This window comes from Balaenoptera acutorostrata, chromosome 19 (assembly GCF_949987535.1).
Source record: "Balaenoptera acutorostrata chromosome 19, mBalAcu1.1, whole genome shotgun sequence".
Classification (NCBI taxonomy): Eukaryota; Metazoa; Chordata; class Mammalia; order Artiodactyla; family Balaenopteridae; genus Balaenoptera; species Balaenoptera acutorostrata.
The window spans coordinates 1,495,866-1,517,989 of NC_080082.1; the positions used below are offsets into that span (position 1 = coordinate 1,495,866).

General features: G+C 60.5%; 2 protein-coding genes across 5 annotated transcripts in view; one reads left to right on the plus strand and one right to left on the minus strand.

Annotated features, from left to right (window-relative positions):
- The window catches only part of ZNF469 (zinc finger protein 469), a 264,223-nt gene that overhangs the window by 55,088 nt on the left and 187,011 nt on the right, over positions 1-22,124 (minus strand). For 2 of the 4 annotated variants that reach the window (XM_057533759.1, XM_057533760.1), the window contains exon 1: positions 3,095-3,366. The exons of 1 other annotated variant lie outside the window; for it this stretch is intronic. The gene's annotated coding sequence lies outside the window, so the exon portion shown is untranslated. Of the gene's footprint in view, positions 1-2,717; positions 2,774-3,094; positions 3,367-22,124 lie in introns of those variants that run through there. One more of the 4 variants, XM_057533762.1, reaches the window with a different exon arrangement.
- Positions 961-8,109, plus strand: LOC130705702 (uncharacterized). The gene is made up of 3 exons (XM_057533763.1): positions 961-1,002; positions 1,191-1,264; positions 7,693-8,109. The coding sequence occupies exons 2-3, from the start codon at positions 1,234-1,236 to the stop codon at positions 8,088-8,090; spliced, it is 429 nt and encodes a 142-aa protein (XP_057389746.1). The 5' UTR covers positions 961-1,002; positions 1,191-1,233; the 3' UTR covers positions 8,091-8,109.

Here is a 22,124-nt window from a genome sequence, read left to right on the forward strand (position 1 = left end):
TAGAATCCTGAAAGTCCCCCTGCCAGGGGTGCTGAGTGCACGGCACGGCTTGGCGGGGACAGAGCTCTGAGCACGGCATCACCTTCCTGTTCATGGGGGACAGTCTAGCGGGGGATGGGCAGGCCCACAGGTGATGACAGGTGGGGTGCCAGAAGGACTGCGGGCCGAACAAAGGAATGGGTGTCCTGCTGGGGAAGGTGGGACGGTGGAGATGGGGGACAGGACGCCAGGTGTCCAGGCCACGAGGTGGGAAGCAGGAGCCAGCATCCTGGATGCTGAATGGACCAGGAGGGCTGTCCGGGAGAGGACGGGCTGGACCGTGGCTGTCTTAGAATGCTGGGCTCCAGCTCTAGCTCTGTCTGCAGCGGGCAGGAGAGTGGGCTGGTCATGCACTTTCCCAGCTCTCTTCCCCACCACGTATCTACAGTGAACCAAAGCCAAGGTGGGCAGGCCAGCCAGGGTGGGCTGGGGAGGCGGGCCCACCGGGACCCAGGCTGCGTCCTGCCTTGGCTGCACGATGGTGCCCTACAACCTCCCTCTGTCCTGGACTTGCAGCTGGCACCTCGCACCCTTTCAAGTATTTTGCATCTTCCACACCCCTCCCACAGACCCCTCGGAGTCTCCGTGGCCCCGAGGGCAGTAACCACGCAGCATGTGCCCACTCGGCATGCTTGCCTGTGCCCCGGCGCTCTGTCCCTCAGCCTGTCCCATGACGCCCTGAGAAGTCCCCCACTGTCCTGGTGACTTGCCCACACAGCCCGTGGACAGCTGTTTCTGGAGCCTGCGCTCTTGATCTGTACTGCCTTCCCCTCACTCTCAGCCCCTCCTTTTGGATGAGGAAGCAGAGGGTAACTGAATTCTTACAGTCAAAACCAACAGGGATGGGGTGGGGCTTGGCTCGGAAGTCTCAGGGCTCTGGAGGAAGCAGAAGTGTGAGCCGATGTCCAGGAGCACATGTGTCTTTGGCACCATCAATGGTTGCAAGTTTCCAGAAGAAAGGAGGTGAGGGCAGGTCTCTGTTTCCCGGCCACCCTGGTGCTCACAAATGTGAAGCCAGGTGGAGACCCGCTGACCTTCTCCCAGGGAGGGAGGCGGGAAGGTGCCTGGCCTGGAAGTTAAGTTGGAAAAGGCGCAGGCCCTGAAAAGAGGAGGCTAACAGGGGACATAATCTCTCTATTAACATTCTGCAGAGGCAACCGCGTGTGAGAGTTAACCCAAGTGTGCTGCCCCCGGATGACAGGACTGGAGCTGACAGAAACCACAGGTAGGAGGCTTTCTGCTCTACTTGCAGCACAGCTTTCTTGGAACCCTTCGGCGGATTTCAGGGGTGGGACCTGGCTGCTGTGACAGGAGTGAGTTCCCCGTCGCCAGGGGTATTCAAGCAGAGTCGGTGACCCAGAGGCAGGGTCTGGTGGAGACCGAAGCCCGGATGAGGGGGTTGAAGTTCATGACCTCTAAGTTCCCTCTGACCCTGAAATCCTGGGACTTGCTGCTTCCACACTGCCCGGGGTGGCAGCCAGCCAGGGGTTCAGGTGCGAGGCCACACATGCTTCACCAGGCTGAGACACTGTGCTTCCCAGGCTGAGACGCTGTAGGGGCCACGGTCCCCCTCGAGATGGCCTGGCCTTCCTATTTTCTTCAAACGGGATTCCCCCTCTTCCTCCTCACAGGGAGGCTCCTGGCAGGCTCTGCCCCGTGGTTCCGGACCTGCCAGGCCGGGCACAAGGTACACGAGGGCATGCCCTCCCAGGCCACTTTCTCAGAGGTGGCCCTGGCTGTCCTTCCTTAAACTGTAACTCCGCCCCACCTCCCCCCCCACCAGCTCCCTGTCTGATACTGTCCCCGGCATTTTGCCTGTTACCTTGCCTGTTATCAGGAAGGCAGTGGTCTTTGCTGGGTCAGGGGATGCCTGGGACATTGTGGGACACTGAGAGGGCTCAATGGACATTTCCTCAACCAAGAGGCAGACGTGGAGCCCATCTGATGGAATGGAGAGGGGCTATCAGCCACTGCTGCTCACTAGCTGTGCTGCGCTGGCCCAGTTACCTAACCTCTCTGGCCCTCAGTTTCTTCATCTAGAATATGGGGCACCACCTAGCTCATGATATGAGGATCAACACAGTAACACGTGGCACAGTCCCTACACAGCAAATAGTGTCCGCCCAAGCACCAGTCCGGAAAGGGTTAAAGGCCTCAGCAGCTGCCACGGCGCAGGAGCCCCCCACCGCCGCCGCTGCACCCAGAGGCCTGTCCCTCCGACCTCGTTGCCCTCACCCCCACCCCCGGGCGGACGGTGCAGGGGCAGGGTCTGGTGGCCGCGGGAAGTCCCCGCGAACCCGGCTGGCCTTCCCTTCCGGCCGCCGCCGTGCGGCGCCGCGTCCCCACGGGTCCCTCTGGCCCGGTTCCCTCGGCGCGCCAAGCCAGCCAGGGGCGCGGGCCGGGTTGGGGCGCCGCGTGGCCTCCCCCCGCAGGAGCACAGCGGCGCGGAGTCCCCAGGTCGGAAAGACCCCACCCCGCTCCGCGCGCTGCCTCCGCCGCAGTGTCCGAGTGCCACGGGGCCAGCACGCCCGGGGGCGACCCAGAGGAGGCAGCGGCCCGGCTCGGGGACCAACTGCTGCGATCCGAAATGAATGGCCGGCCCACGGCCGCTCGCGCCCCCCTCCCGGCCCCCGCTCCCCGCAGTCCGGCCCGGCGGCTCCCAGCTCCCCGGAACCCACCGCTCGGCGGCCACTTGGGCTGCACTTTGCAAAGTGTCCCGCGGAGCTGGCCCAAGCTCTGTCAAGGGCGCCGGACAGGGCTGAGGCCAGGCGGCACGGCCGCGGCCCCCGCCGAGCCCCCGGCGCGCCCTGGCGTCTGCGGCGCTGCACGTCCCGGGCCGGGAGCGAGGTCGGGGCAGCCGGGCCGCGGAGCAGCGAGGGCCGGGAGGGTCCGTCCGGCCCCGCCGGGGCGCGCCACCGAGGGCGCGGGGACGCGGCGGGGAGCGGGCAGCCAGGTGACCCCGGGGGCCAAGCCCCGAATCCCTCCGGAGCCGCCCGAGCTAGTGCCGCTGCCCGGGAGCCGCGGGCGGCGCGGGGCGCGGCGCGTCCACACTCACCTCCCGCTCCGAGGGCCCCGCGCCGCTCGCCGCGCTGGCGGATGCGAACGAGCTCCCGGAACGGCAGCGGCGGCTGCCGGCGCCCGGCCCGCGCGCAGCGCTCTGCGGCGCGGAGGCGCAGTCCTCATCCCTGACCGCAGGCCCGCCCGGGCCGCGCAGAGCTCTGCCCCTCCGGGGCGGGGTGGGGAAAGGAGGAAAGCAACCTCCACCCGCTTCCCAGGTCGGGCCGCGCGGGCCAAGTCCTCTCCAAACAAGCTCCCGGCAGCCGGCTGGGTGCTCCGGAGGGCCGCGGGGGTCTGCCCCCAGGCAACCGCGGCGGCTTCAGTTACAAACTTTGCTCCCCCCCGCCCCCCCCCCGCTATTTTTAAGCACCGCTCTTCCTAGGTATTTGTTTCAGGGGGATCCACCCTAGTGATGGGGGTCCTGATGGGAAAGGTAATAAGCCAGCAAACCTTGCCCAGGCCCCCTGCCAGCCCACCCCAAAACTGGCAGGGCTTGCTGCTGCTCAGAGGCAAAGGCTGGATTTAGCACGACTTCCCAAACTGGTGGCGTGAGTGTACCCATGTGGTTTCCAATCGCTCCCCTATCTCCATCCCCGCCGGGCCTCCTCTCCAGCCCTCACCTGGTACCTGCCCGGTAAACATTGTGCCTCTGGCGGGGAGGATGAGTGGTGGGGGGGGGCACACCACTGTCGCTTTGCACCTGCTTGGGGAACTTCAGCTGGAGGTCTCTCCACGCCTCGAAGGTGGGAGTTGATGGTCCCTAAAATCATAGTGCCTTGGCTCTGGGCCCCCCGTCCAGCCTCTGGCCTGTCCCAGACTGGAACACAGATGGTGGGGAGCTGGAACCATGCAGGTCCCTAGAGCCGGAGGGACCCTAACAGGTCAGCTGCTCAGTGGTTCATTCACAAATGAGGACATCCAGGCCCAGAGAAGGCAAGGGATCTGCCCAAAGCCACACAGCCCAGTGTGTGTGACACAGGCTATCCTGGGGCAAGCAGGAGCGAGAGGCTGGTCCCTGGTGTGGACACGTGGGTCCTTCAAGGTCAGGGGGCAGCCCTCACGGGAGGCGTCCACCAACAGATGCAGCCCCTCCCCACTTTAGACAAACCAAGGCACGGGCTTAGGGCACTTCTGAGAAGTGAAATTGAGGGGAATTCTTCACTTTACAGAAAGGCATCCTTTCAGAACTAGTCGTTTGAACCGCGTTCCCCCTGAGAGTGCTGCCAGCACTGCTCCGACTACAAAGTTCAAGTTTCACACCCTCTTAGGAACACCTTTATTATGTAAAGCAAGGTATAGGTAACACAGGGCCTTTGGCCCAGAATCCTGCACACGGGTGCGGAAATGAGTGAATGGGTCGCCCGGTCCGCCTGTGGCCTATGGTTTTGCATCAGTGGTCGAGCGCTGAGCTCTGCACGTACAATTCATAACCAGCTAAAACACACGGCGAATCAAAGTTGATTTTCCTATGGCTGCTCATTACAGCGTCTGAGGAGGTTCCAGAAATTCCTGCCAGTTGTCTTGAAAACTTGAATTGAGCAAGGGGCTAGGGGCTCAGAGGCCCCGCCTCCTGGCCCTGCTGGCGCTCAGGGGCTCCGAGCCTCAGCTCACATTTCCGTGGCATCATTCTGGGCCTCAGGGTCCTGGGATCGCCCTCTCCATGGAAAGCGGCACAGGAAGGGGCTAAGAAACCCCCTCCAGTTAATCGCTATTTCTATCAGTTGGTTTCCTAAAGTTTCTAATGCCGGGGGTCCCCTGGCTCAGACAAAGTTCCCAGAAGGTATTTCCTTCCTGATCCTTCCTAATGGGTCTATTCTTGTTTCTAAGAAAGGCCACAGTTTCAGAGCTCACCCGTGTGTGTGTGTGTGTGTGTGTGTGTGTGTGTGTATGTGTGTGTCCAGCGTGGTATACCCGCACACCCCTTGTGTGAGAAGCGCTCTCTCTCTCACGAGTGTGCAGAAGCAACAGAGGCCCTCGCTCCGTGCCGCCGCTGTGAGCACAGTCCTAAGAGCTGGTGCACAGGTGCTGCACAAGTGAATGAATCTGACTACCCTAGGAGGTAGCCTACTACCCTCCCCATCTCACAGGGGGGCTTCGGACACGCCCACGGCCGCGCGGCGCGCCTCTCCTTCTCCAGGGCCACCATCCCACACAACTGGGAGCCCAGCCCTCCTGGCTGGCGACTCTGGACAGCCCCCAAGCCCCCGCCCCAATCCTCCAAGCGCATCTGCTTGGGCGTGAAACCCAGCGCTTCTGTCGGGCGGCTGCTATGACAACCATCAGGCAGACACCAGAGATGTTACTGAACCTCTTGCGAAGCTCAGGTTGGCCCCCAAACGAAGGATTACTGGGCAGTACCGGGGGTGAAAACCCCGGGGCCAGCGGCCTCCAGGCGGTCGGTGATCTAGGCCTCTGGGTCCCAGAGCCTCCTCTTCCTCCTCACTGCCCCCTCAGCTGGACGTGGAGCTGCAGCCCCCTGCCCAGGAAGAGCTGCCCGGCAGGACACCCCCGTGGGGCTCTGTGGAGGGGGCGCGGCCGGCAGGGTCTCCTCCATGGGAGGCCCAGCTTCTGCCTTGATAGAAGCAGCAGAGCTGGAAGCTTCCCAGCTGTACCAAGCCTCCACTCTCCGAGAGGAGACAGCCTCGCAGGGGTGCTGACCCGACCTGCCCAAAGTCACAGACACGAAGCCCGGCTCTCCCACTGCCCGTCTGTCCCCTCGCTGCCTACCACTGGCCACCCCCAAGGGGCAGAGGCTCCCTGGGCCCCCCGCGTGCGCTGGGAGAGCCAGTCAGCTCCTGAGTCATCCCCTAACTTCTGCCTGATGTCAAAATGAAACCGCGGACCCAAAGCCAGAGCAGGGGCGGGAGGAGTGAAACCTCCAGCAAATTCCAGGGGTTAGTGTCACATGGCCGTGCCAGCTTGACACTGACGGTGCCTGGCATGTGGACACCCATCGGTCCAGGCAGCCTCCCACCTCGATAGTGATGCCCACTCCTGCCCTGAGGGTGGGTCCTCTCCAGTGGGGTCCCCGAGGATGAGGCCCTCGTTCCTGGGAGACGAGACCTCAGACCTCGGACCAGGCCTGTGGCTGTGACATGCCGGGTCGGGTGTTTCAACCCTCCTGGAGTTTTCCCGGCAAGTGTCACCTGCCATCTTGGGCTCCTTAGCCCCCTTTGCTGGATGGGGAGACTGAGGCTGGAGGAAGCAGGGGGCCCCCCTAAGGACACAGGAGCTCGTGGCGGAGCCTGTCCCATCGCTGCCTGCCTCTGCCCGCCGCTGGCCTCCTGGCCGAGTCCAGGGTGAGGGCACGGTGGCAGGCGGCTGCCTGAGCCCTGGGAGCCCGCTGCCAGCCTCACAGAGATGCCTTCTGGGCGCCCCTCACTTCTTCAGGGGCCCTGCTGGTTAACGGGGGAGTGTGGATTTGGTGGCTCTTGGGCCCCGTCCCATGAAGAGCCTCTTCGGCACGGACGCAGCAAACATCGACGTATATGGAACCCAAGACCTGCCCAGGAAGGTGTGCCCTGTGCACCGTCCCTGTGGGCTCCAAGGAACCCACGTTAGGGACATAATGTTGGCAGAATTTGCCAAATAGTCCGTGAACTCGGAGAGGCTGGCACAGGCAGGCCTGGCCTCTGTACCCCGCTGCGCCCTGCCAGCTGTGTGTCCTTGCGCAAGTCAGCAACCTCTCTGAGTTTCTGCCTCCTGGTCTGGGAGGTGGCAACAGGGATGCCCACCACTCAGGAGGATTTGGGAGGCTGGGAGGGCAAAGCAGGACCCGTGGGGCGGCGGGGCAGCCCCAGCTCCTCCAGACAGTGGCCGGGGGTCGCTGAGCTGTTGGACATAGTAGCGGTGTCCAAGGGAGGAGGAGCAAGTGGTCCCAGGACATGAGGGACCCTGATGACCCCTCTGGCCCTTCAGGCACCCGGGGGCAGGGCCTACCTACAAGTCTCCTTCCTGACATCAGGGGAAAAAAAAATCCAGGCTCTAGAGGACATTAAGGAAAGTACAAAATGGAAATGAATCAGTCTTTATCTATAAAGCATGGCGTGAGCTTTCCTGCCCGAGTGCAGCTCAGGTCCCCAACAGGCATGCGTAAAAGCTGCTTTGATGAGCTGTCTGGGGCCTTTGCGGGGTCTGCTGTGATGGGGGTGGGTCCCCCAGCGAAGGTGGGGGGGGAGGGAGGGGGAGGGCGGGAGGCCTGAGCGGTGGCCGCGCGGGTGGGGCCAGAGCAGAGGCAGCCGCTTTCCAAGGAGACATTCCAGACTGACGGTGGCGTGACTCAGACACCCGCCTGGAGCGCGATTGTTTCTGCCTGTCTTCCTGTCTTCCCAGTGGCCCCGTTTGTGAGCAAAGAGAGGGAGAGGAGAGGGTGCTCTTCCCGAGGAGGGTGTCACACGCAGACACAGGCACACCCTCCCGCCACACGCCACGACGCGCAGCCCCACGCTCTCCCACGTGGGGGCTGCACGCCCCTGGGCCCGGCGGGGGTCCAGCCCAGGCCGAGGGACCCAGGACTCGGCGGAGGGTTGGGCCTGCAGGACTTCCCGAGGCAGACCCTCCCAGGTCCTGACAGCTCTGCTAATCCCCTCCTTGCAGCACCAGCCCCTCCGCCTCCAGAAAGACCTCCGTGCCCTGCCCACCGGCTCAGGACTCCCGTCTCTCCCGGGCTCCGCCCAGCAGGGCAGCAGGCAGCTGGTGGCCCAGGTCCAAACCCCAACCCCGCCATCTGCCAGCCACGTGGCCCGAGCCTCAGTTTCCCCAACCCCAACCCCGCCATCTGCCAGCCACGTGGCCCGAGCCTCAGTTTCCCCAACCCCAACCCCGCCATCTGCCAGCCACGTGGCCCGAGCCTCAGTTTCCCCATCCGCCGCTGTAAGTCCGACTCGCTCATGGAGGTGCTGGGCCCCGTGGGCGGCTCTTCAGCACCCGACATTCTCAGCCTGAACATCCTGAATTCAGCCTCTCGCAGGCCTTCAATACGGGAATCCTTCTAATGAAAAGAAAACAGAGGTGGCGGAGACCAGCCGGCCGGCCGAGGTAACCCAAGCCAGCGGCCTGGGGCATGAATGGGCCTTTTCATGGGGCGGCCACAGAACGAGGGCCTGGGGTGGAGATCACCGCGTTCGGCCCAAGGAATGGCAGTGCCCGGGGCAGGCCCGGGGCAGGGAGGAGACAGACAGTGGCCTGCAGCCCCGGCCTCGGGGCCTCGGGGCCTCCGGGCCCAGCCTCCTCCCCTTCCCCGTCCTGGACGCCCCCCTGACACCCAGCCTAGCTGCAGGAAAGGAGCCAGCCGTCCCCCATCCAAATGCCACTGTCCTTGTTTTTCTCCTACAATTATGTCTCCAAGGGCTAACTACAAATTTACATTTCGCTCAGGTCGGTCATTTATCTGGAGCCTGCGAGGAAGGCCCCGGCTGTAAAAGGCGCATTCATGTGTGTTTTTGTGTTGCTCGGGGTGACCGGCCACGACGCGCGGACACAACTGGCCCTTTTAGCCGGGGCGGCTGTAGGAGCAGCGGCGCCCTCACCGCCTGGCCTGTGTAAACGCCTCCATGCCACTGGCCATGAATGACTTCAGTGTACAGAGGTTTTCTTTTTCCATACCTGGCCACCAGAACGTCCAACATTCTTCTAGAAAAAATGTGGCAAGGTCCCTGGGATCGTTTTCTCTCCAAATGGCTGATCCATCCCAGTCTGGCCCCGACACAAGCCAGCTCTTCTTCCACTTAATGACGTGAAAGAAAAATCGTGCTTCCGTTTTTGCCACCTGCTGTGATGGCCCCAACCATAGTTCCCTCTGACTTCCTGGGGGCGAAGGTCAGCGATGAGGCATTCCTCCTGGGTCTTTGAAGAGACATGGCGGGCTGGTGTGGGCCAGCCTGCAGGGGCAGGTGGCCCCCGTCTGGGTGCAGAGCCGGCGGGCCTGGGTCTGGGACCAGCCCAGGGAGCGGGTCCCTCTCTGGACTCCAGTGGATGTTCAGGCAGCCCTGGGCCTGGGCACAGCCGTCCCTGATGTCCCCGCGTGTCCCTGCCGGGCACGGTCAGGACGCTGCCTCTCCTCCCCGGGGGCCATGCCGGTCATGGACGCCTCCTCAGGGGAGAACACTGAGGCCAGGATAGGAGGGAACACGCTGGGTAGGTGGGTGGGTGACCTGACCTCAGCTCGGTGTGCGTGTGTGACCGTGTGTCCGAGTGTGTGTGTACACATGCACATGCGATTGTGTGTACGTGTGTACAGGCATGTGTTAGGGGAGGTGTGTGTGTTCCTGAGTGTGGGTAGGTGTGTGTTTACACATGTGAGGAGCATGTGTATGAGAGTGCATGTGCATATGTGAATGTGCATATATATCCACGACTATGCATGAATACATGTGTGTCAGTGTGTGTATGTGCGTGTGCATGCTTGAGTGTGTGTGCGAGTGTGTACACGTTTATGTGAGAGTGCATGTATATTCAAGAGAGTATGTGTACACGTGAGTGTGTGTATATGTGCACGTGTGTACACGTTTATGTGAGAGTGCATGTGTATTCAAGAGAGTATGTGTACACATGTGTCTGTGTATATGTGCACGTGTGTGCATGCCCACGTGTGTGAGTGTGTGTGTGTGCGCTCACACCTACTCTTCTGGAACTCAGGATCCCTGAACCAGAGGCCGGGCCTGCTCCCCTGCTTGCCAACCCCCCACCCCCCGTGCCTGCAGCAGGGCCGGTGCCCAGGAACACTCGTATCTGCGTAGAAGTGAACCAGCAAAGTGCGTACGGCCGCTGCAGGAGCCTGTGAGTGTGTCCCCGACGGCTCCTCTCGCGGCTGACCCCGCGAGGATTTCCTCCGCTCACCCATCTCGCTGGGACCGCGCCCACGCCAGTGAGGGTGCGGAGGTGCTGAGCGGCAGCAGTGCGGGCTCCGGGTCACACCCAGGCCCGCCTCTTCCTTCCACCCTGTGCTCGGCTTCCCTGCCCCGTCCCCGTGGCTGCGGGCGAGCACTAGTGGACGGTACCTCGCATGGCCGCCATCAGTGACTTTCCTGCCTGACTTACTTCCCCATCACGCGCCCCCGTTTCCCACAGTGGTCGTGACTCAGGACAGCCCGACAGTGATCCCCCCGCCCCCTTCTTCCCAGGACCTGCCCTGAGTCTCCCAGCCGGAGCCCCACCTCCAGCCCCTGCGTCGGCAGCGGGAGCCCAGCGTGTGAGTGTGGGGACGTGCGGAGCCCAGGGTCCCGGCCCTGCAGACACCTTTCACAATGGCCAGGGAAGATCAGTTCAGCTCCCGCATCGCCCGGCCCTCCCTGCCTGTCCAGGCCTCGGTCACCAGGGTCCACCCGGGACACACTTCCACGAAGGGCTGGACCCTCCCTGGCGGCCTGCCGAGCACAGCGGCTTGAGCAGTGGGCTTTGTGGGCAACACGTGGCCCCGAGCACAGGGCGGGCAGTGGAGAGGCCTTCTCGAGTGGACCCTCGGTAGCCCAGGCCCCACCCTGACGCCCAGGCTGCACACTGGGGGGCAGGAAGCACGGCCCTGCGGCTGTGGCCTGACTCCAAAGAGGCCTCGCGTCCTCAGGCTCCTCACACCCCCAGGTCCCCCCCGGTTCCGAGCCTCGGACCCCAGCATGACCACTACTCCTCGCCCACAGCTCTCCGCCACGTCCTGCCCGCCGGCCTCCAGCTGGCCCCGCTCCCCGCCCCTCCCCCTGTGGGGCCAGCCTGCGGAGAGCGCAGAAGGCTTATGTGGGACTCCATCCCCAGGGCACCCCCTTCCTCAGGAGGACCTGGGGGGGCTACGGAGCCTCCCGGGGGCAAAGCGAACCGTGGGAGTGCGGCCTCGTTCTGGCCTCCTCCGTCATCGCGGGGAGAACCTGGCCCCCCGCCCCCGAGCTGTGCCCTCTGCATCGGGCCCACAGGCGGTGGTTTGTGTTCACGTGAAATAAAGTAGGAATTCACTTGCCAGCTGCGCTCGCCCCATTCCCAGCGCTCAGCGGCCACGTGTGGCCGAGGAGCTGGGCCGGACAGCGGGACAGCACGCCCACCATCGCAGGAAGAACCATGGGGCCTGCTGGCCGGAAGGTGTGCACGTGGCGGGCCCGACAGGCGTTAGGAAGATCCGAGCAGCGCATTCTAGTCAGCGGCCCCGTTTCCTCTTCCCACTGTATCTTGTAGAATCAGCAAAAAGCCAGTCATGCACGTATCCAACCCTGTGCTTCACCAAACGAAGCCACCGCCTCCCCTTGGGGCCCAGCCCTTCCGACGGCATCGGATGGAAAGGGCAGGAGCAGGGCCAGCCCAGCACCCGGGGTGACGTCACCAATCAACCGGGTGCCCCTCCCCCCAGTCCTTCTCAACCTCCCAGGCAGCCCTTCCACGGAGGGGCGTGGGTATTGGACGCCTGCTCACACCTGGGCCGAGGCTGTCACCCGGCCAAGGCCCTCGAAGACCTGACTTGGGCGAGCAGATCACCTGACCGCTGCCTGCGCGGTCCTGGTACCCTGCGCACGCGAGGTCGGTGGGAATGCAGTGGTTCCTGCCCTCCGGGGAGGTCACTGCCAGGCGTTGACTCAGATAAACAGGACGTTCACGTGTTGTGCAGGCTCTGGAACACACGGGGCACCGTGCCCGGCTCACCCTGCACGCGGTGAGCATGCACAACTCCCCGGGCTCGAGTGCAGCCGCTCCAACTCAGCGGCACCCCAGGCCCGGCACAACCCCACAGGGTGTTTGCTACCGAGAGTCTAGCTGTTCAGGTTTGCAAAGGTGGGTTAGTGTCAGTAATGGAACAACTCACTGCAAAAACATCCAGGACATCATGGTGGGGTGGTCTTTCTAAAACATGGACTCCGTCGCATCACGCCCCGGCTCACAGGCCGCTCATGGCTCCCTAGTGCCCGTAGGACAACACGTACTCTCAGCTGTAGACTCAAGGCCTTTTGCCGCCAGGGCCAAGCGCATCCCGGACTCAGTGCCTTCCCTCCTCTCTGCCTTTCCCACCCCAACTCAGGCCACACTGAGCTGCTACACGTCACCCTAAACACCCCTGCGTCTCCCCCACCTCACTCTGCATTTCCTCACCTCCTGCCAACTTTGCCAGCCCAGCAAACTCTTATTCATCCTCCAAGACCCACACAAGAAGTCCCCTCCTCCATGAAGCCTTCTCGTAGACCCTTAGATTGTGGCACGCATACACCACACTGTGCATCCGTCTCCCCCCGGGCCTTATTCGTGTTCGCACACCTCACACCTCAGCTCCATACGTCCACAGTGGTCTAATTCTGTCCTTTCATTCTTCACCACACAGTCGTCCCTCAGCCTGGGATGCTCTCTTCTCTGTCACTTGAAGCCCCTTCTCTCTTTTAAACCTCTTCAGGATGTACTGCACCCTCTCCAGGGAGCCATCTGTGCTTAACACAGTGTGACCATGTGACACGGGCAATTGTACAGAGCATCCGAGGACGGCAGTGCCAGAAAGACTCTTGGGGATGGTCTGGTCCAGCCTCTTCATTTTACAGGTGAAGAAACAGAGGCCCAGAGAGGGAGAGACAGCTGGGGCCCGGCTGGGGAGGGAACAGCTCTCCCGGGGCTTCATGCTCTGCACCGAGCCCAGAGGAGCCCCCTGCACGGCCCCTCCCCAACCCCCAGGCAGGGCTGCAAGGCTGACAGGCCCTGTCCTGCTCTGCTCACTCTCCAGGAGTCTTTGCTTCATTTTACTGCCCCCAAACCGCCTTACACATGCCCAGCGCCACAGTGAGACACCTCCACGACCTGTGCACCAGGCAAACTGTGACTGTGGGCAGTGGAGGAGGGCAGCCCTGCCGCTCACCAGCTGTGGGACTTCAGACACCTGCTATTTTCTGAGCCCCAGGTTTCTCCTTCGAAAATGGGGATAACACACATTGGCTGTCAGAATGATTCAAGGAAATGACGTTTGTAAAGTGCCTAAGAAAGAGCCTGACACAGAGCCAGTGGACTGCCACCATCGTTGTGATGTGATGATGGTGGTGATGGTGATGGTGATGGTGGTGATGATGAAGGTGATGGTAATGGTGATGGTGGTGGTGATGGTGGTGGTGATGGTGGTGGTGATGGTGGTGATGATGGCGATGATGGTGGTGATGGTGGTGATGATGGTGATGATGGTGATGATGATGGTGGTGATGGTGGTGGTGGTGATGATGAAGGTGATGGTGATGGTGATGGTAGTGATGCTGGTGGTGATGGTGATAATGGTAATGATGGTGGTGATGGTAATGATGCTGGTGGTGATGGTGATGATGGTGGTGATCATGGTGATGCTGATGGTGGTGACGATGAAGGTGATGATGGTGGTGACGATGGTGATGATGGTGGTGATGATGGTGGTGATGAGGAAGGTGATGGTGATGGTGATAATGGTAATGATGGTGATGGTGGTGGTGATGATGGTGATAATGGTAATGATGGTGGTGATGGTGATGATGGTGGTGATGATGAAGGTGATGATGGTGGTGATAATGGTGATGATGATGGTGATGATGAAGGTGATGGTGGTGGTGGTGGTGGTGATGATGATGATGGTGGTGGTGATGGTAGTGATGCTGGTGGTGGTGGTGGTGATGATGGTGATCATGGTGATGATGATGGTGATGATGAAGGTGATGGTGGTGGTGGTGGTGGTGATGATGATGATGGTGGTGGTGATGGTAGTGATGCTGGTGGTGGTGGTGATGATGGTGGTGATCATGGTGATGATGATGATGGTGATGATGGTGGTGATGATGAAGATGATGGTGATAATGGTAATGATGGTGATGGTGGTGGTGGTGGTGATGATGGTGATAATGGTAATGGTGGTGATGGTGATGGTGATGATGATCGTGGTGATGATGGTGATAATGGTAATGATGGTGATGGTGGTGGTGGTGGTGATGATGGTGATAATGGTAATGGTGGTGATGGTGATGGTGATGATGATCGTGGTGATGATGGTGATAATGGTAATGGTGGTGATGGTGATGGTGATGATGATGGTGGTGATGGTGATGATGGTGATGATGATGAAGGTGATGGTGATGCTGGTGGTGGTGATGGTAGTGATGCTGGTGGTGGTCGTGATGATGGTGGTGATCATGGTGATGATGATGGTGGTGATGATGAAGGTGATGGTGGTGGTGATGATGGTGGTGATGATGAAGGTGATGGTGATGGTGATAATGGTAATGATGGTGATGGTGGTGATGGTGATGGTGGTGATGGTGACGGTGATAATGGTAATGATGGTGATGGTGGTGGTGGTGATGATAATGATGGTGGTGACGGTAGTGATGCTGGTGGTGGTGGGATGATGGTGATGATGGTGGTGGTGATGGTGATAATGGTAATGATAGTGATGGTGGTGGTGGTGATGATGATGATGGTGGTGGTGGGATGATGGTGATGATGGTGGTGGTGGTGGTGGTGGTGATGGTGATGATGGTGGTGATGGTAGTGATGCTGGTGGTGGTGGGATGATGGTGATGATGATAAAGATAACAGTGATGGCGAAGATGATGTTTTCACTGCCTCCAAATTTTCTCCTTCAAGGAATGCTCCTGTTTTCTGCCTTCCCTGCTTGTGACACAGAACTTCACAGATGTGATGATCTCTGGGTGGGTGGCAGGTACGGGACTGTGGGTGAAAGGAGAGCTCTCAGTGGCAGGAACAGACCTCTGCCCTGAATGATGTCAGCTACATCACCTCGCCTCCTGGGCTCTGGTTTCTCCATCTGTGAAACAATGAGGTTGAACTGGGTGATTCCTAAAGGGTCCTTCTGGGTTTAAGGTTTTCTGACACAGTTTTTGTTTTACAGCAAGTGGTTTTGCAAGGATCCTTCCTCCTTCAGCTATTTCTATTTTCTGCCATCGTTTCAACAAAGCCTGTCTTGGTGGTGCCTTTACCTGGACATCCAGCAACGAGCTGGCATTTGACATGCAGAGATATATACACATAGGGTTACTTCTGTGAGAGTGTGTGTGTGTGTGTGTGTGTGTGTGTGTGTGGGTGCACGCACACCCAGCAGACCCCCGACATCCCAGAATGCAGACACCAATGCCTCCAAGACCCACAAATTCAGCACAGCAAACGCACTGACCTCACCGAGAACAAACAATCACGCTCCGGTGCGGCTCCGGGTGGCTGGCTAGGTTCACCCGTAGTTACACCTCTCGGGAAGGGCGGGGCCAGGAGCACCGCACCCCCAAAGCCGCGCCCACTCCAGTGGACCTGTGAACGCCAGTCGCTGGAGAGACGCGACTTTCCAGCACAGACCTAGGGGACTGGAGTGGCGCTCTTCTTCCAGGAAGCGTGGCTGGAGACCTTGAGCAAGTCGCCTCTCCGCTTGGAGCTCAGGTCTCCTCCTGTGCCCTGCGGGGACGGCCAGTCCTGCCCGGCCTCTCTCGAGATCATCGCGAGGACTGAACTGCTGGACACGTACCAAACCCTCTGTGCACAGTCAGGTCCCGTGTGAGCATGGGCTGATTTTCCAGGCGTCTGGTTGCACGCATTTTAGGGTAAGTTAGCACCTGCGATCCCAGACCCCCTCCCAGGGCTGTGCTAGGGATGCAGGATGTCATGATGCTCAGTGCCCAGCCCACAGCAAGAACTTCGAAAATTAATCTCCTTCTCCCCCCTTCCACTCCCTCCTCCTCTCCCCCTCCCTCTTCATTATAATCATGATTATTAATTGTTATTCTACACAAAGCAAAGACATGCTTCAGGTAAAAAACACGGAAAGGGACCAGTGATGTCTTCAAATGGACACCACCAGCTCTTAGCTCGCTCCAGAGCAGATGCTTCTAAAATAGCCTACAGGTGGTGGCGGGGGTCTGAGGTCCCCGCCAGCACTGTCCTTGCTGTGAGTACTGGGGCTGAGGGGCTGCGGGTGCCGTGTGGCTGTCCCCTGGGGAAGCTTGTCTCGTCCCCATCCTGTCTTCCTGTGGCCAGGGCCTCCTGTGAGCTGCCTGCTGAAGGGGTATGTGGGCGGGGGCTGAGCAGAGGGTCCGGGGCCCGAGAACACGCAGAGTGTCCCTCTGTCCCAGGGCCCCCCGGGGCAGGACACAGGCGACATTACGCTGGGCTGGCTCCGCCCCAGGCAGTGGTTTTGTTTTGTTTTTTTTTAAGCAGGAGACTAAATGTTTGAACACATGCAGACACGTGTGATGGAATGGCCGCAGGACCTGGGAGCTGGAAGCCGGGGGCACTGGGACGGGCGGGCGAGCACTCCGCGTCTTGCTGGGCTGAACTGTGCCCAGGCAGCTGCGGAGACGGGCCTCAGGGCTGTGCGTCTGAGGACCGGCACACAGAGTGGACGTGGGTTGGAGGTTATGGGGTTTGGAGGGACGTGATGGGGAGCTGCGGTCGGGGGAAGGGCCTTTGCTGCAGCTGCTCCAGTCCTGGCTCTGAGGCATCTTAGCTGTGACCCCGCGAGCCACCCGGTCTCCAGGGACAAAGGAGTAAGCGGTACAGGAGGGCTTCAGGCGGCGGTGACAGTGTGCTGTGCAGCTGACCATCTAGCTTAGGTGGCCTGGGGCACGTTCTGAACGCCCTGGACCTAGTTCCCTCCTCGGGGCGACCATCCCCACCTCTGGAGGAGGGCTGGACACACGGGTTACAGCAGGAGAGGGCTGGGCTCCGCAGACATGTGGGGACACCCGCCCTCTGCCCAGGACACAGCCAAGGAGACAGATGTCATCCCTGTCCTCACGGGATGACCGCCCCAGTGTCCACTCCCTGGAGGGGGTGGAGACCCGGGACGGGTGGGTCCCGAGGTGCTCAGCCTGCAGTCACCTGAGAGCTGGGGTCTCAGGTCCCCTCTCTGAATCCTTCTCGAACCCGACAGAGCCCCGCTCGGAGCAGCTCGTAAGAGATCTCTGCAGGGAGACGCCTCTTTCATTCACCAAGAGAAAAGCAAAGTGTAGCGGAGTGAGTTGTGTCCCCCTAAAAGATATGCTCAAGTTCTCACTGCCATTACCTGTGAATGGGCCTTATTTGGAAACAGGGTCTTTGCAGATGTCATCAACTTAAGATGAGATCATGCTGGACTAGGGTGGTGATTCCAATAGCTGGGGTCTTTACGAAAAGAGGGGGATTTGGACAAACTCAGGAAAAAGGGCCATGTGATCATGGAGCCCCCCCAGAGCTGGAGGAGGCAGGAGGGACCCCCCCAGAGCCTCTGGAGTGAGCACGGCCGCACGACACCTGGATTTGGGGCATCTGGCCCCAGAACTGTGAGAGGATACGTGTCTGTTGCTTTAACCCACCCAGTTTGTGGTGATTTGTTATGGCCGCCCTGGAAAATGCCAGCACCACTCGGGCACCAAGAAACGAGCGGTGACACAAACAGGCGACTTGAGGAAGAAATACCATGGCCAATGCACAGAACACGCTGCTTCCGTGAAGCATGGAGACATCAAAGTGATGTGACACTGTGCTGTTTTTCTTTAGCAAATTGTCAAAGATTTAAAACACACAGACTCTGCGAGTCTGGCCAGGGCATGCGACAAGGATAACTCACAGGGCTGTTTCCCAGACCCTTCTCTTCCCTTCTGTGAGTTCATCCTGGAAGCAGTCAGACCAGGCGAGGTGTGTCCTCCCCCCACCTCGTGATGTCTAAGGCGGACGTGATCTACATAAAAGCCGTGGTAGAGCCTGACGCCAGAAAGCACTGGAATCCCGCGTCCGCCGCCCAGGAAACTGTTCCTTCTGTGTCAGCGTGAAAAGCCGCTTACAAGAGACATCGGTGCTAATTTTATGAAAAAGCAACGAGACCTGTGTGCTTGGGGCACAGGAGCCTGCCGAGTCAGCAGTGGGCATCCCTGGGCTGGAGAATCAAGGGTAATTTTGAAATTTTCCCGTTTGGGTTTTTGCTGTAGTTTCCAAACTTTGTGTAAAAAACAGGTATTATTTTTGAAAGAGGAAAACAATGCAATTAAAAGCAGTGGCCTTGGCCCAAGAGCTCAAAGCCACCACCTGCTGGCCGGCTGGGGCTCAAGCTGGCGGCGGGGGGGGTTCCCCGGGACGGGAGCAGACAGCTGTGGCTTCTGAGGGCGCGGCGGGAGCAGCTTGTTGTGACTATGCTGAAGTCCCTGAGGCTGGGGTCGATGGTCCGGCAGTGGCTTCCGCGACTGCGTAGCCCTCACCCCCCCAGCCCTGTGACAGCCCGCTTTGTCATCTGAGAGATGGGGTGGTGGGACTGTCACCCCATGGAACTGTCACAAGAATGCCCATGTGCTCGGGGAGTGCCATGTGGACTGAGCACCCCACCACCAGATGAGGGGCTGGGCCCAGAGAGGCCAAGTGATTCACCCCAGGTCACACAGCAATGGGCTGTGGGCCAACATCAAACTCTACTTTGTCCGACCTCAATTCCCATGTTCTTTCCACATGGAGAAGTGGGAGAGGAGGCCTCACAGGTCCAGGTGTGGATGGGCGGCCCCCTGGACCTGCTGCACCGACCTCAGGCTGATTTGGAGCACCATAAGGCCCAGCTCGGCCCTGACTACAGGCCGACGGCGTGGAGGGGCCCAGGGAAGAAGCAAGCCGGCCTGATCCCAAGGGCTGGATTTGCATGTCATTTGCATGCCAGACTGGACGGGGTCCCCCGATGGTGGGTGCAGGGCATGGCCTGCGAGGTGGGCTCCTGTGTGAAACGGCCAGGGAGGGACGCCTGAGGTCAGCTGACGCGTGGCCAGAGCCTGTGTGGGACTCAGTGTCAGCGGCTCAGTGTTGGCTCCTGGATACCTGTTACCCGCCTGGGGTCAGCCGGACTGGGTCCTCTTGGAGGAAGTGCCCCCTGAGGCCAGGGGGCGAGGTGACTTGCCTGAGGGTGCCCAGCAGGAAGTGGCCCCTGCTCCAGGAGAGACCGTCGGGCTGGACCGACCTCCAGGGAGGGCGTATTCCCCGGCGGGGGAGGGGGACTCCCTGGCCAGAGAGCTCCCTGAGGCTGGGCCACTCCCCACTCCCCCCAGAGGAGGAGAACGGTGGGGACAGGCCCTCAGGCTCAACAAGGAGCACAGCCACCGCTGAGCCCACGCTCTCTGGGCCACACGCTCCCCGGGCTGCTCCCAGCCAACGACCACGCTCCACCCCAGGGGAAGCAGAGCCCCACGGCATCACAAAGCCTTCAAAGGCGATGGCAGAGCCGTCAGGCCTCTGAGACCGGGCAGGGGGCTCTGCTTTGTCTGTTGCTGGCGCGGGGCTGCGTCCATCCCCAGGGGAACCCTCCACAGACTCGCAAGCACACAGGGTCCTCGTCCCCACCGTCCTCCCCTCTCCTTCGTCCGTCAAGGCTGTCGCGGGCTCCGGAGCCCGACCCAGAGGCCCGGCCATCTGTCCAGAAGGCCCAGGCCCTCGATGCCAAACCCTCTTCCTGGAGCAGAGGCGGGGTGAGCGCACAGGCCTGCTTGTGTCTGATACAAGCGCTGGATTGTTCTCTCTGCCCTCGTCGGCTATTATGCGGAGGCCAGTCCTAAAATAATATCGCATTTCCTCTCTCATCATTTGGACGGAGGATGTGCATCCGGGATCGAGCTGGATGGCGTGCTTTCATGTGAGGGCACCGGGGGCTTCCGTGCCACCTCCCAGGGGCTCTGTGCCGGCCGCGTCCCCCGAGTCCCCAGCGTGGGAGCTGCTCTGAGGGGGACACTGCTTGTGTTTTTTCATAAATACGTCTCTTGGAAAGTTGGTCTCTGCACCGGATTGTTGAGCATTCCAGACGGGGCCCCGGACCCCAGGGGCCGGAGCCAGTGACTGGCTGGTGACAGAAGGCACCCCTGGGAGGCGGCGGCGCCTCGCGCGTGCTAGGTACTCAGCACCCACTCGGGTGGACCCGGCGCAGGCGGCATTCCCACGGGCAGCCTCCCCGCTGCGGCCATGGTCGCTTTGCTTTGCTCTCTAAGTGCCTGCTTTAGTTTACCATAGCGCCTGGGATGCGTGCTTCCTTCTGAAAGCCTCAGGGCCTCCCCGTGCTCCTTGCTGGGGCAAGTGTTCCGGTGCCCTGAGCGCGAGGGAAGAGGGCGGAGGCCGCTCCTCGTGGGCCTCCCGGGGCAGGGTGAAGCCCAGGCTTCCACGCCACTCAGACCGCTTGCAAATCCCAGCCCGTCACTAGTTCCAGTACGTTGGGCTTCAGCCCTCCTGGTTAAGCAGTTTCAAAGGCAGGACCTGGGATGGAGACCCAGCTGTTTGCTCCTGTTGCTAGAATCACTGTGGCGGGGCAGCTGCACCTGCAGGATGAGGGGGCTTGGCGTCCGCAGCAGCGCTGCCCGCGAGGTGTTCCAAGGGAACACGGACTCCCGATTAGCCTTCAAGAAGCAGAATTAGCACCTCCTCAGATTCAATTAGCGGTTGTGTTCCTGGAAAAGTCGGTGCCTTAAGATCATGCATATCGTGATGCAAGGAACACAGGAACCAGATGAGGAGACGCCCGCAGGACGCTCCAAAGGCAGGGGGTCCTGTGACACCTCCTCGCGCGGGCTGGCCTGTGCGTGGCTGGACGTGGAAGAGCCCGGCCCCAGAGCCAGCAGTGCCCTCCGGGCCTTGGCAACCACGGTGCTCCGACGGGACGGTTCCACTGTCTCTGAGAACCCCTGGCTTTGGCTTCCCGTGCAGGCCCCCCCAAACCTTGCCAGGCCCTGGCCGGCGCCTGGAGACCCCCGTTACGATGTTCCGTTAGCGGGTGCTCCAGTGGGAAACAAGCAGCCTCGTAGTTGGGACTGTGGTCGTGCCGCTGGGGACCACGGAGACCGCGGCCGGGGTGACTGGAGAAGGCGCCCACCCTCTGCCCCATTGGCCACCCCTGGAACACAGAAGTCCGCTTTGTGAAACTCCCAAACCAAACGTGGACACGTGAGGGCCAGTTTAGGTGGGCTGAGGTCGCAGGTAAGATGCATTTTCATTTTGAAAGAATGACAGCAGCTCCTGCAGTTTGGGGGACCCCCAAGTGGTACCTCCATTCCTCCTCCGTCCCCCACAAACCTCCCTTGAGAGTTGAACACTGTCACTGGGGTGTCGGCCGTTCGGTGTGTCCATCTGAATTGTCACAGCCCCTCTGAGGTCTACGAGCCCCAGGCAGAGACGGTCCCGTGTGGTCTGCGGGGGCCGAGGGCCCCAAGCAAAGGAGAGTTTGCTTTCACTTTGAGCACAAAACCCCAGTGATGGTTCCTATTCGAGTGCGAAAAGGCCAGGCAAGCCTGGGACAATTTCAGCAACAAAATCAATAATGACAGTAACGGAGTAATAACCAGGAATTACAGGAATGATGACAGTAATAACCAGTAGAATAAAACAATGTCCGTCAGTCCATAATGGTTCAGAGCATTGTCTCAGTCCCTGCGTGCGGGTGGGCAGACCTCTCCCAGCACAGCCCGGGCAGTCCTCATGCCTCACACGTGGCAGGACGAGTTGCTGCCGACAAGGACCATCGATGGATGCTAAAATCAGCACGCCAGAGCTCCACGGGAAAGAGGATGTTTACATAGTCACCTAAGACGCTCCTTAATTACAAAGAGAAAAGGAGCAGCTTACAGCGCAGCCGCGCGCCACCACTTAACCAAGTGATGGACGTTACCACGGCCGGGAGCGGGACACACAGGCACGGGTGACCCCAGGCTCACGCTCCGAGAAGGACACAACATCACTTCTGCGGGATTCCCACCAAAATGCACAACCACTGTGTCATGGCGAAAAATATCACACAAAGGCAAACTGAGGGACGTTTTCAAAATAACTGGCCAGTACTCCCTTTTCAAAAGGGTCAAGGTCACGGGCGACGGAGGAACGATCCCGGATGGGAAGAGACTAACTAAGGGGCCACGACCAACCGATGCCGTGTGGGACCCTGGCTGGACCCTCAGCCAGAGAAAGGAGGTCACGGGTCGGCTGGTGAGGTTCCGCTGAGGCTGGAGGGCGATGGATTGCCGTGAATCAGCATGAATTATTATCCTGCTCTACGTCCCAGGTCGATATCAGGAGAGCCCGGGGGAGGTATCCGAACTCTGTGCTATTTTTGCAATTAAAATGGTTTCAAA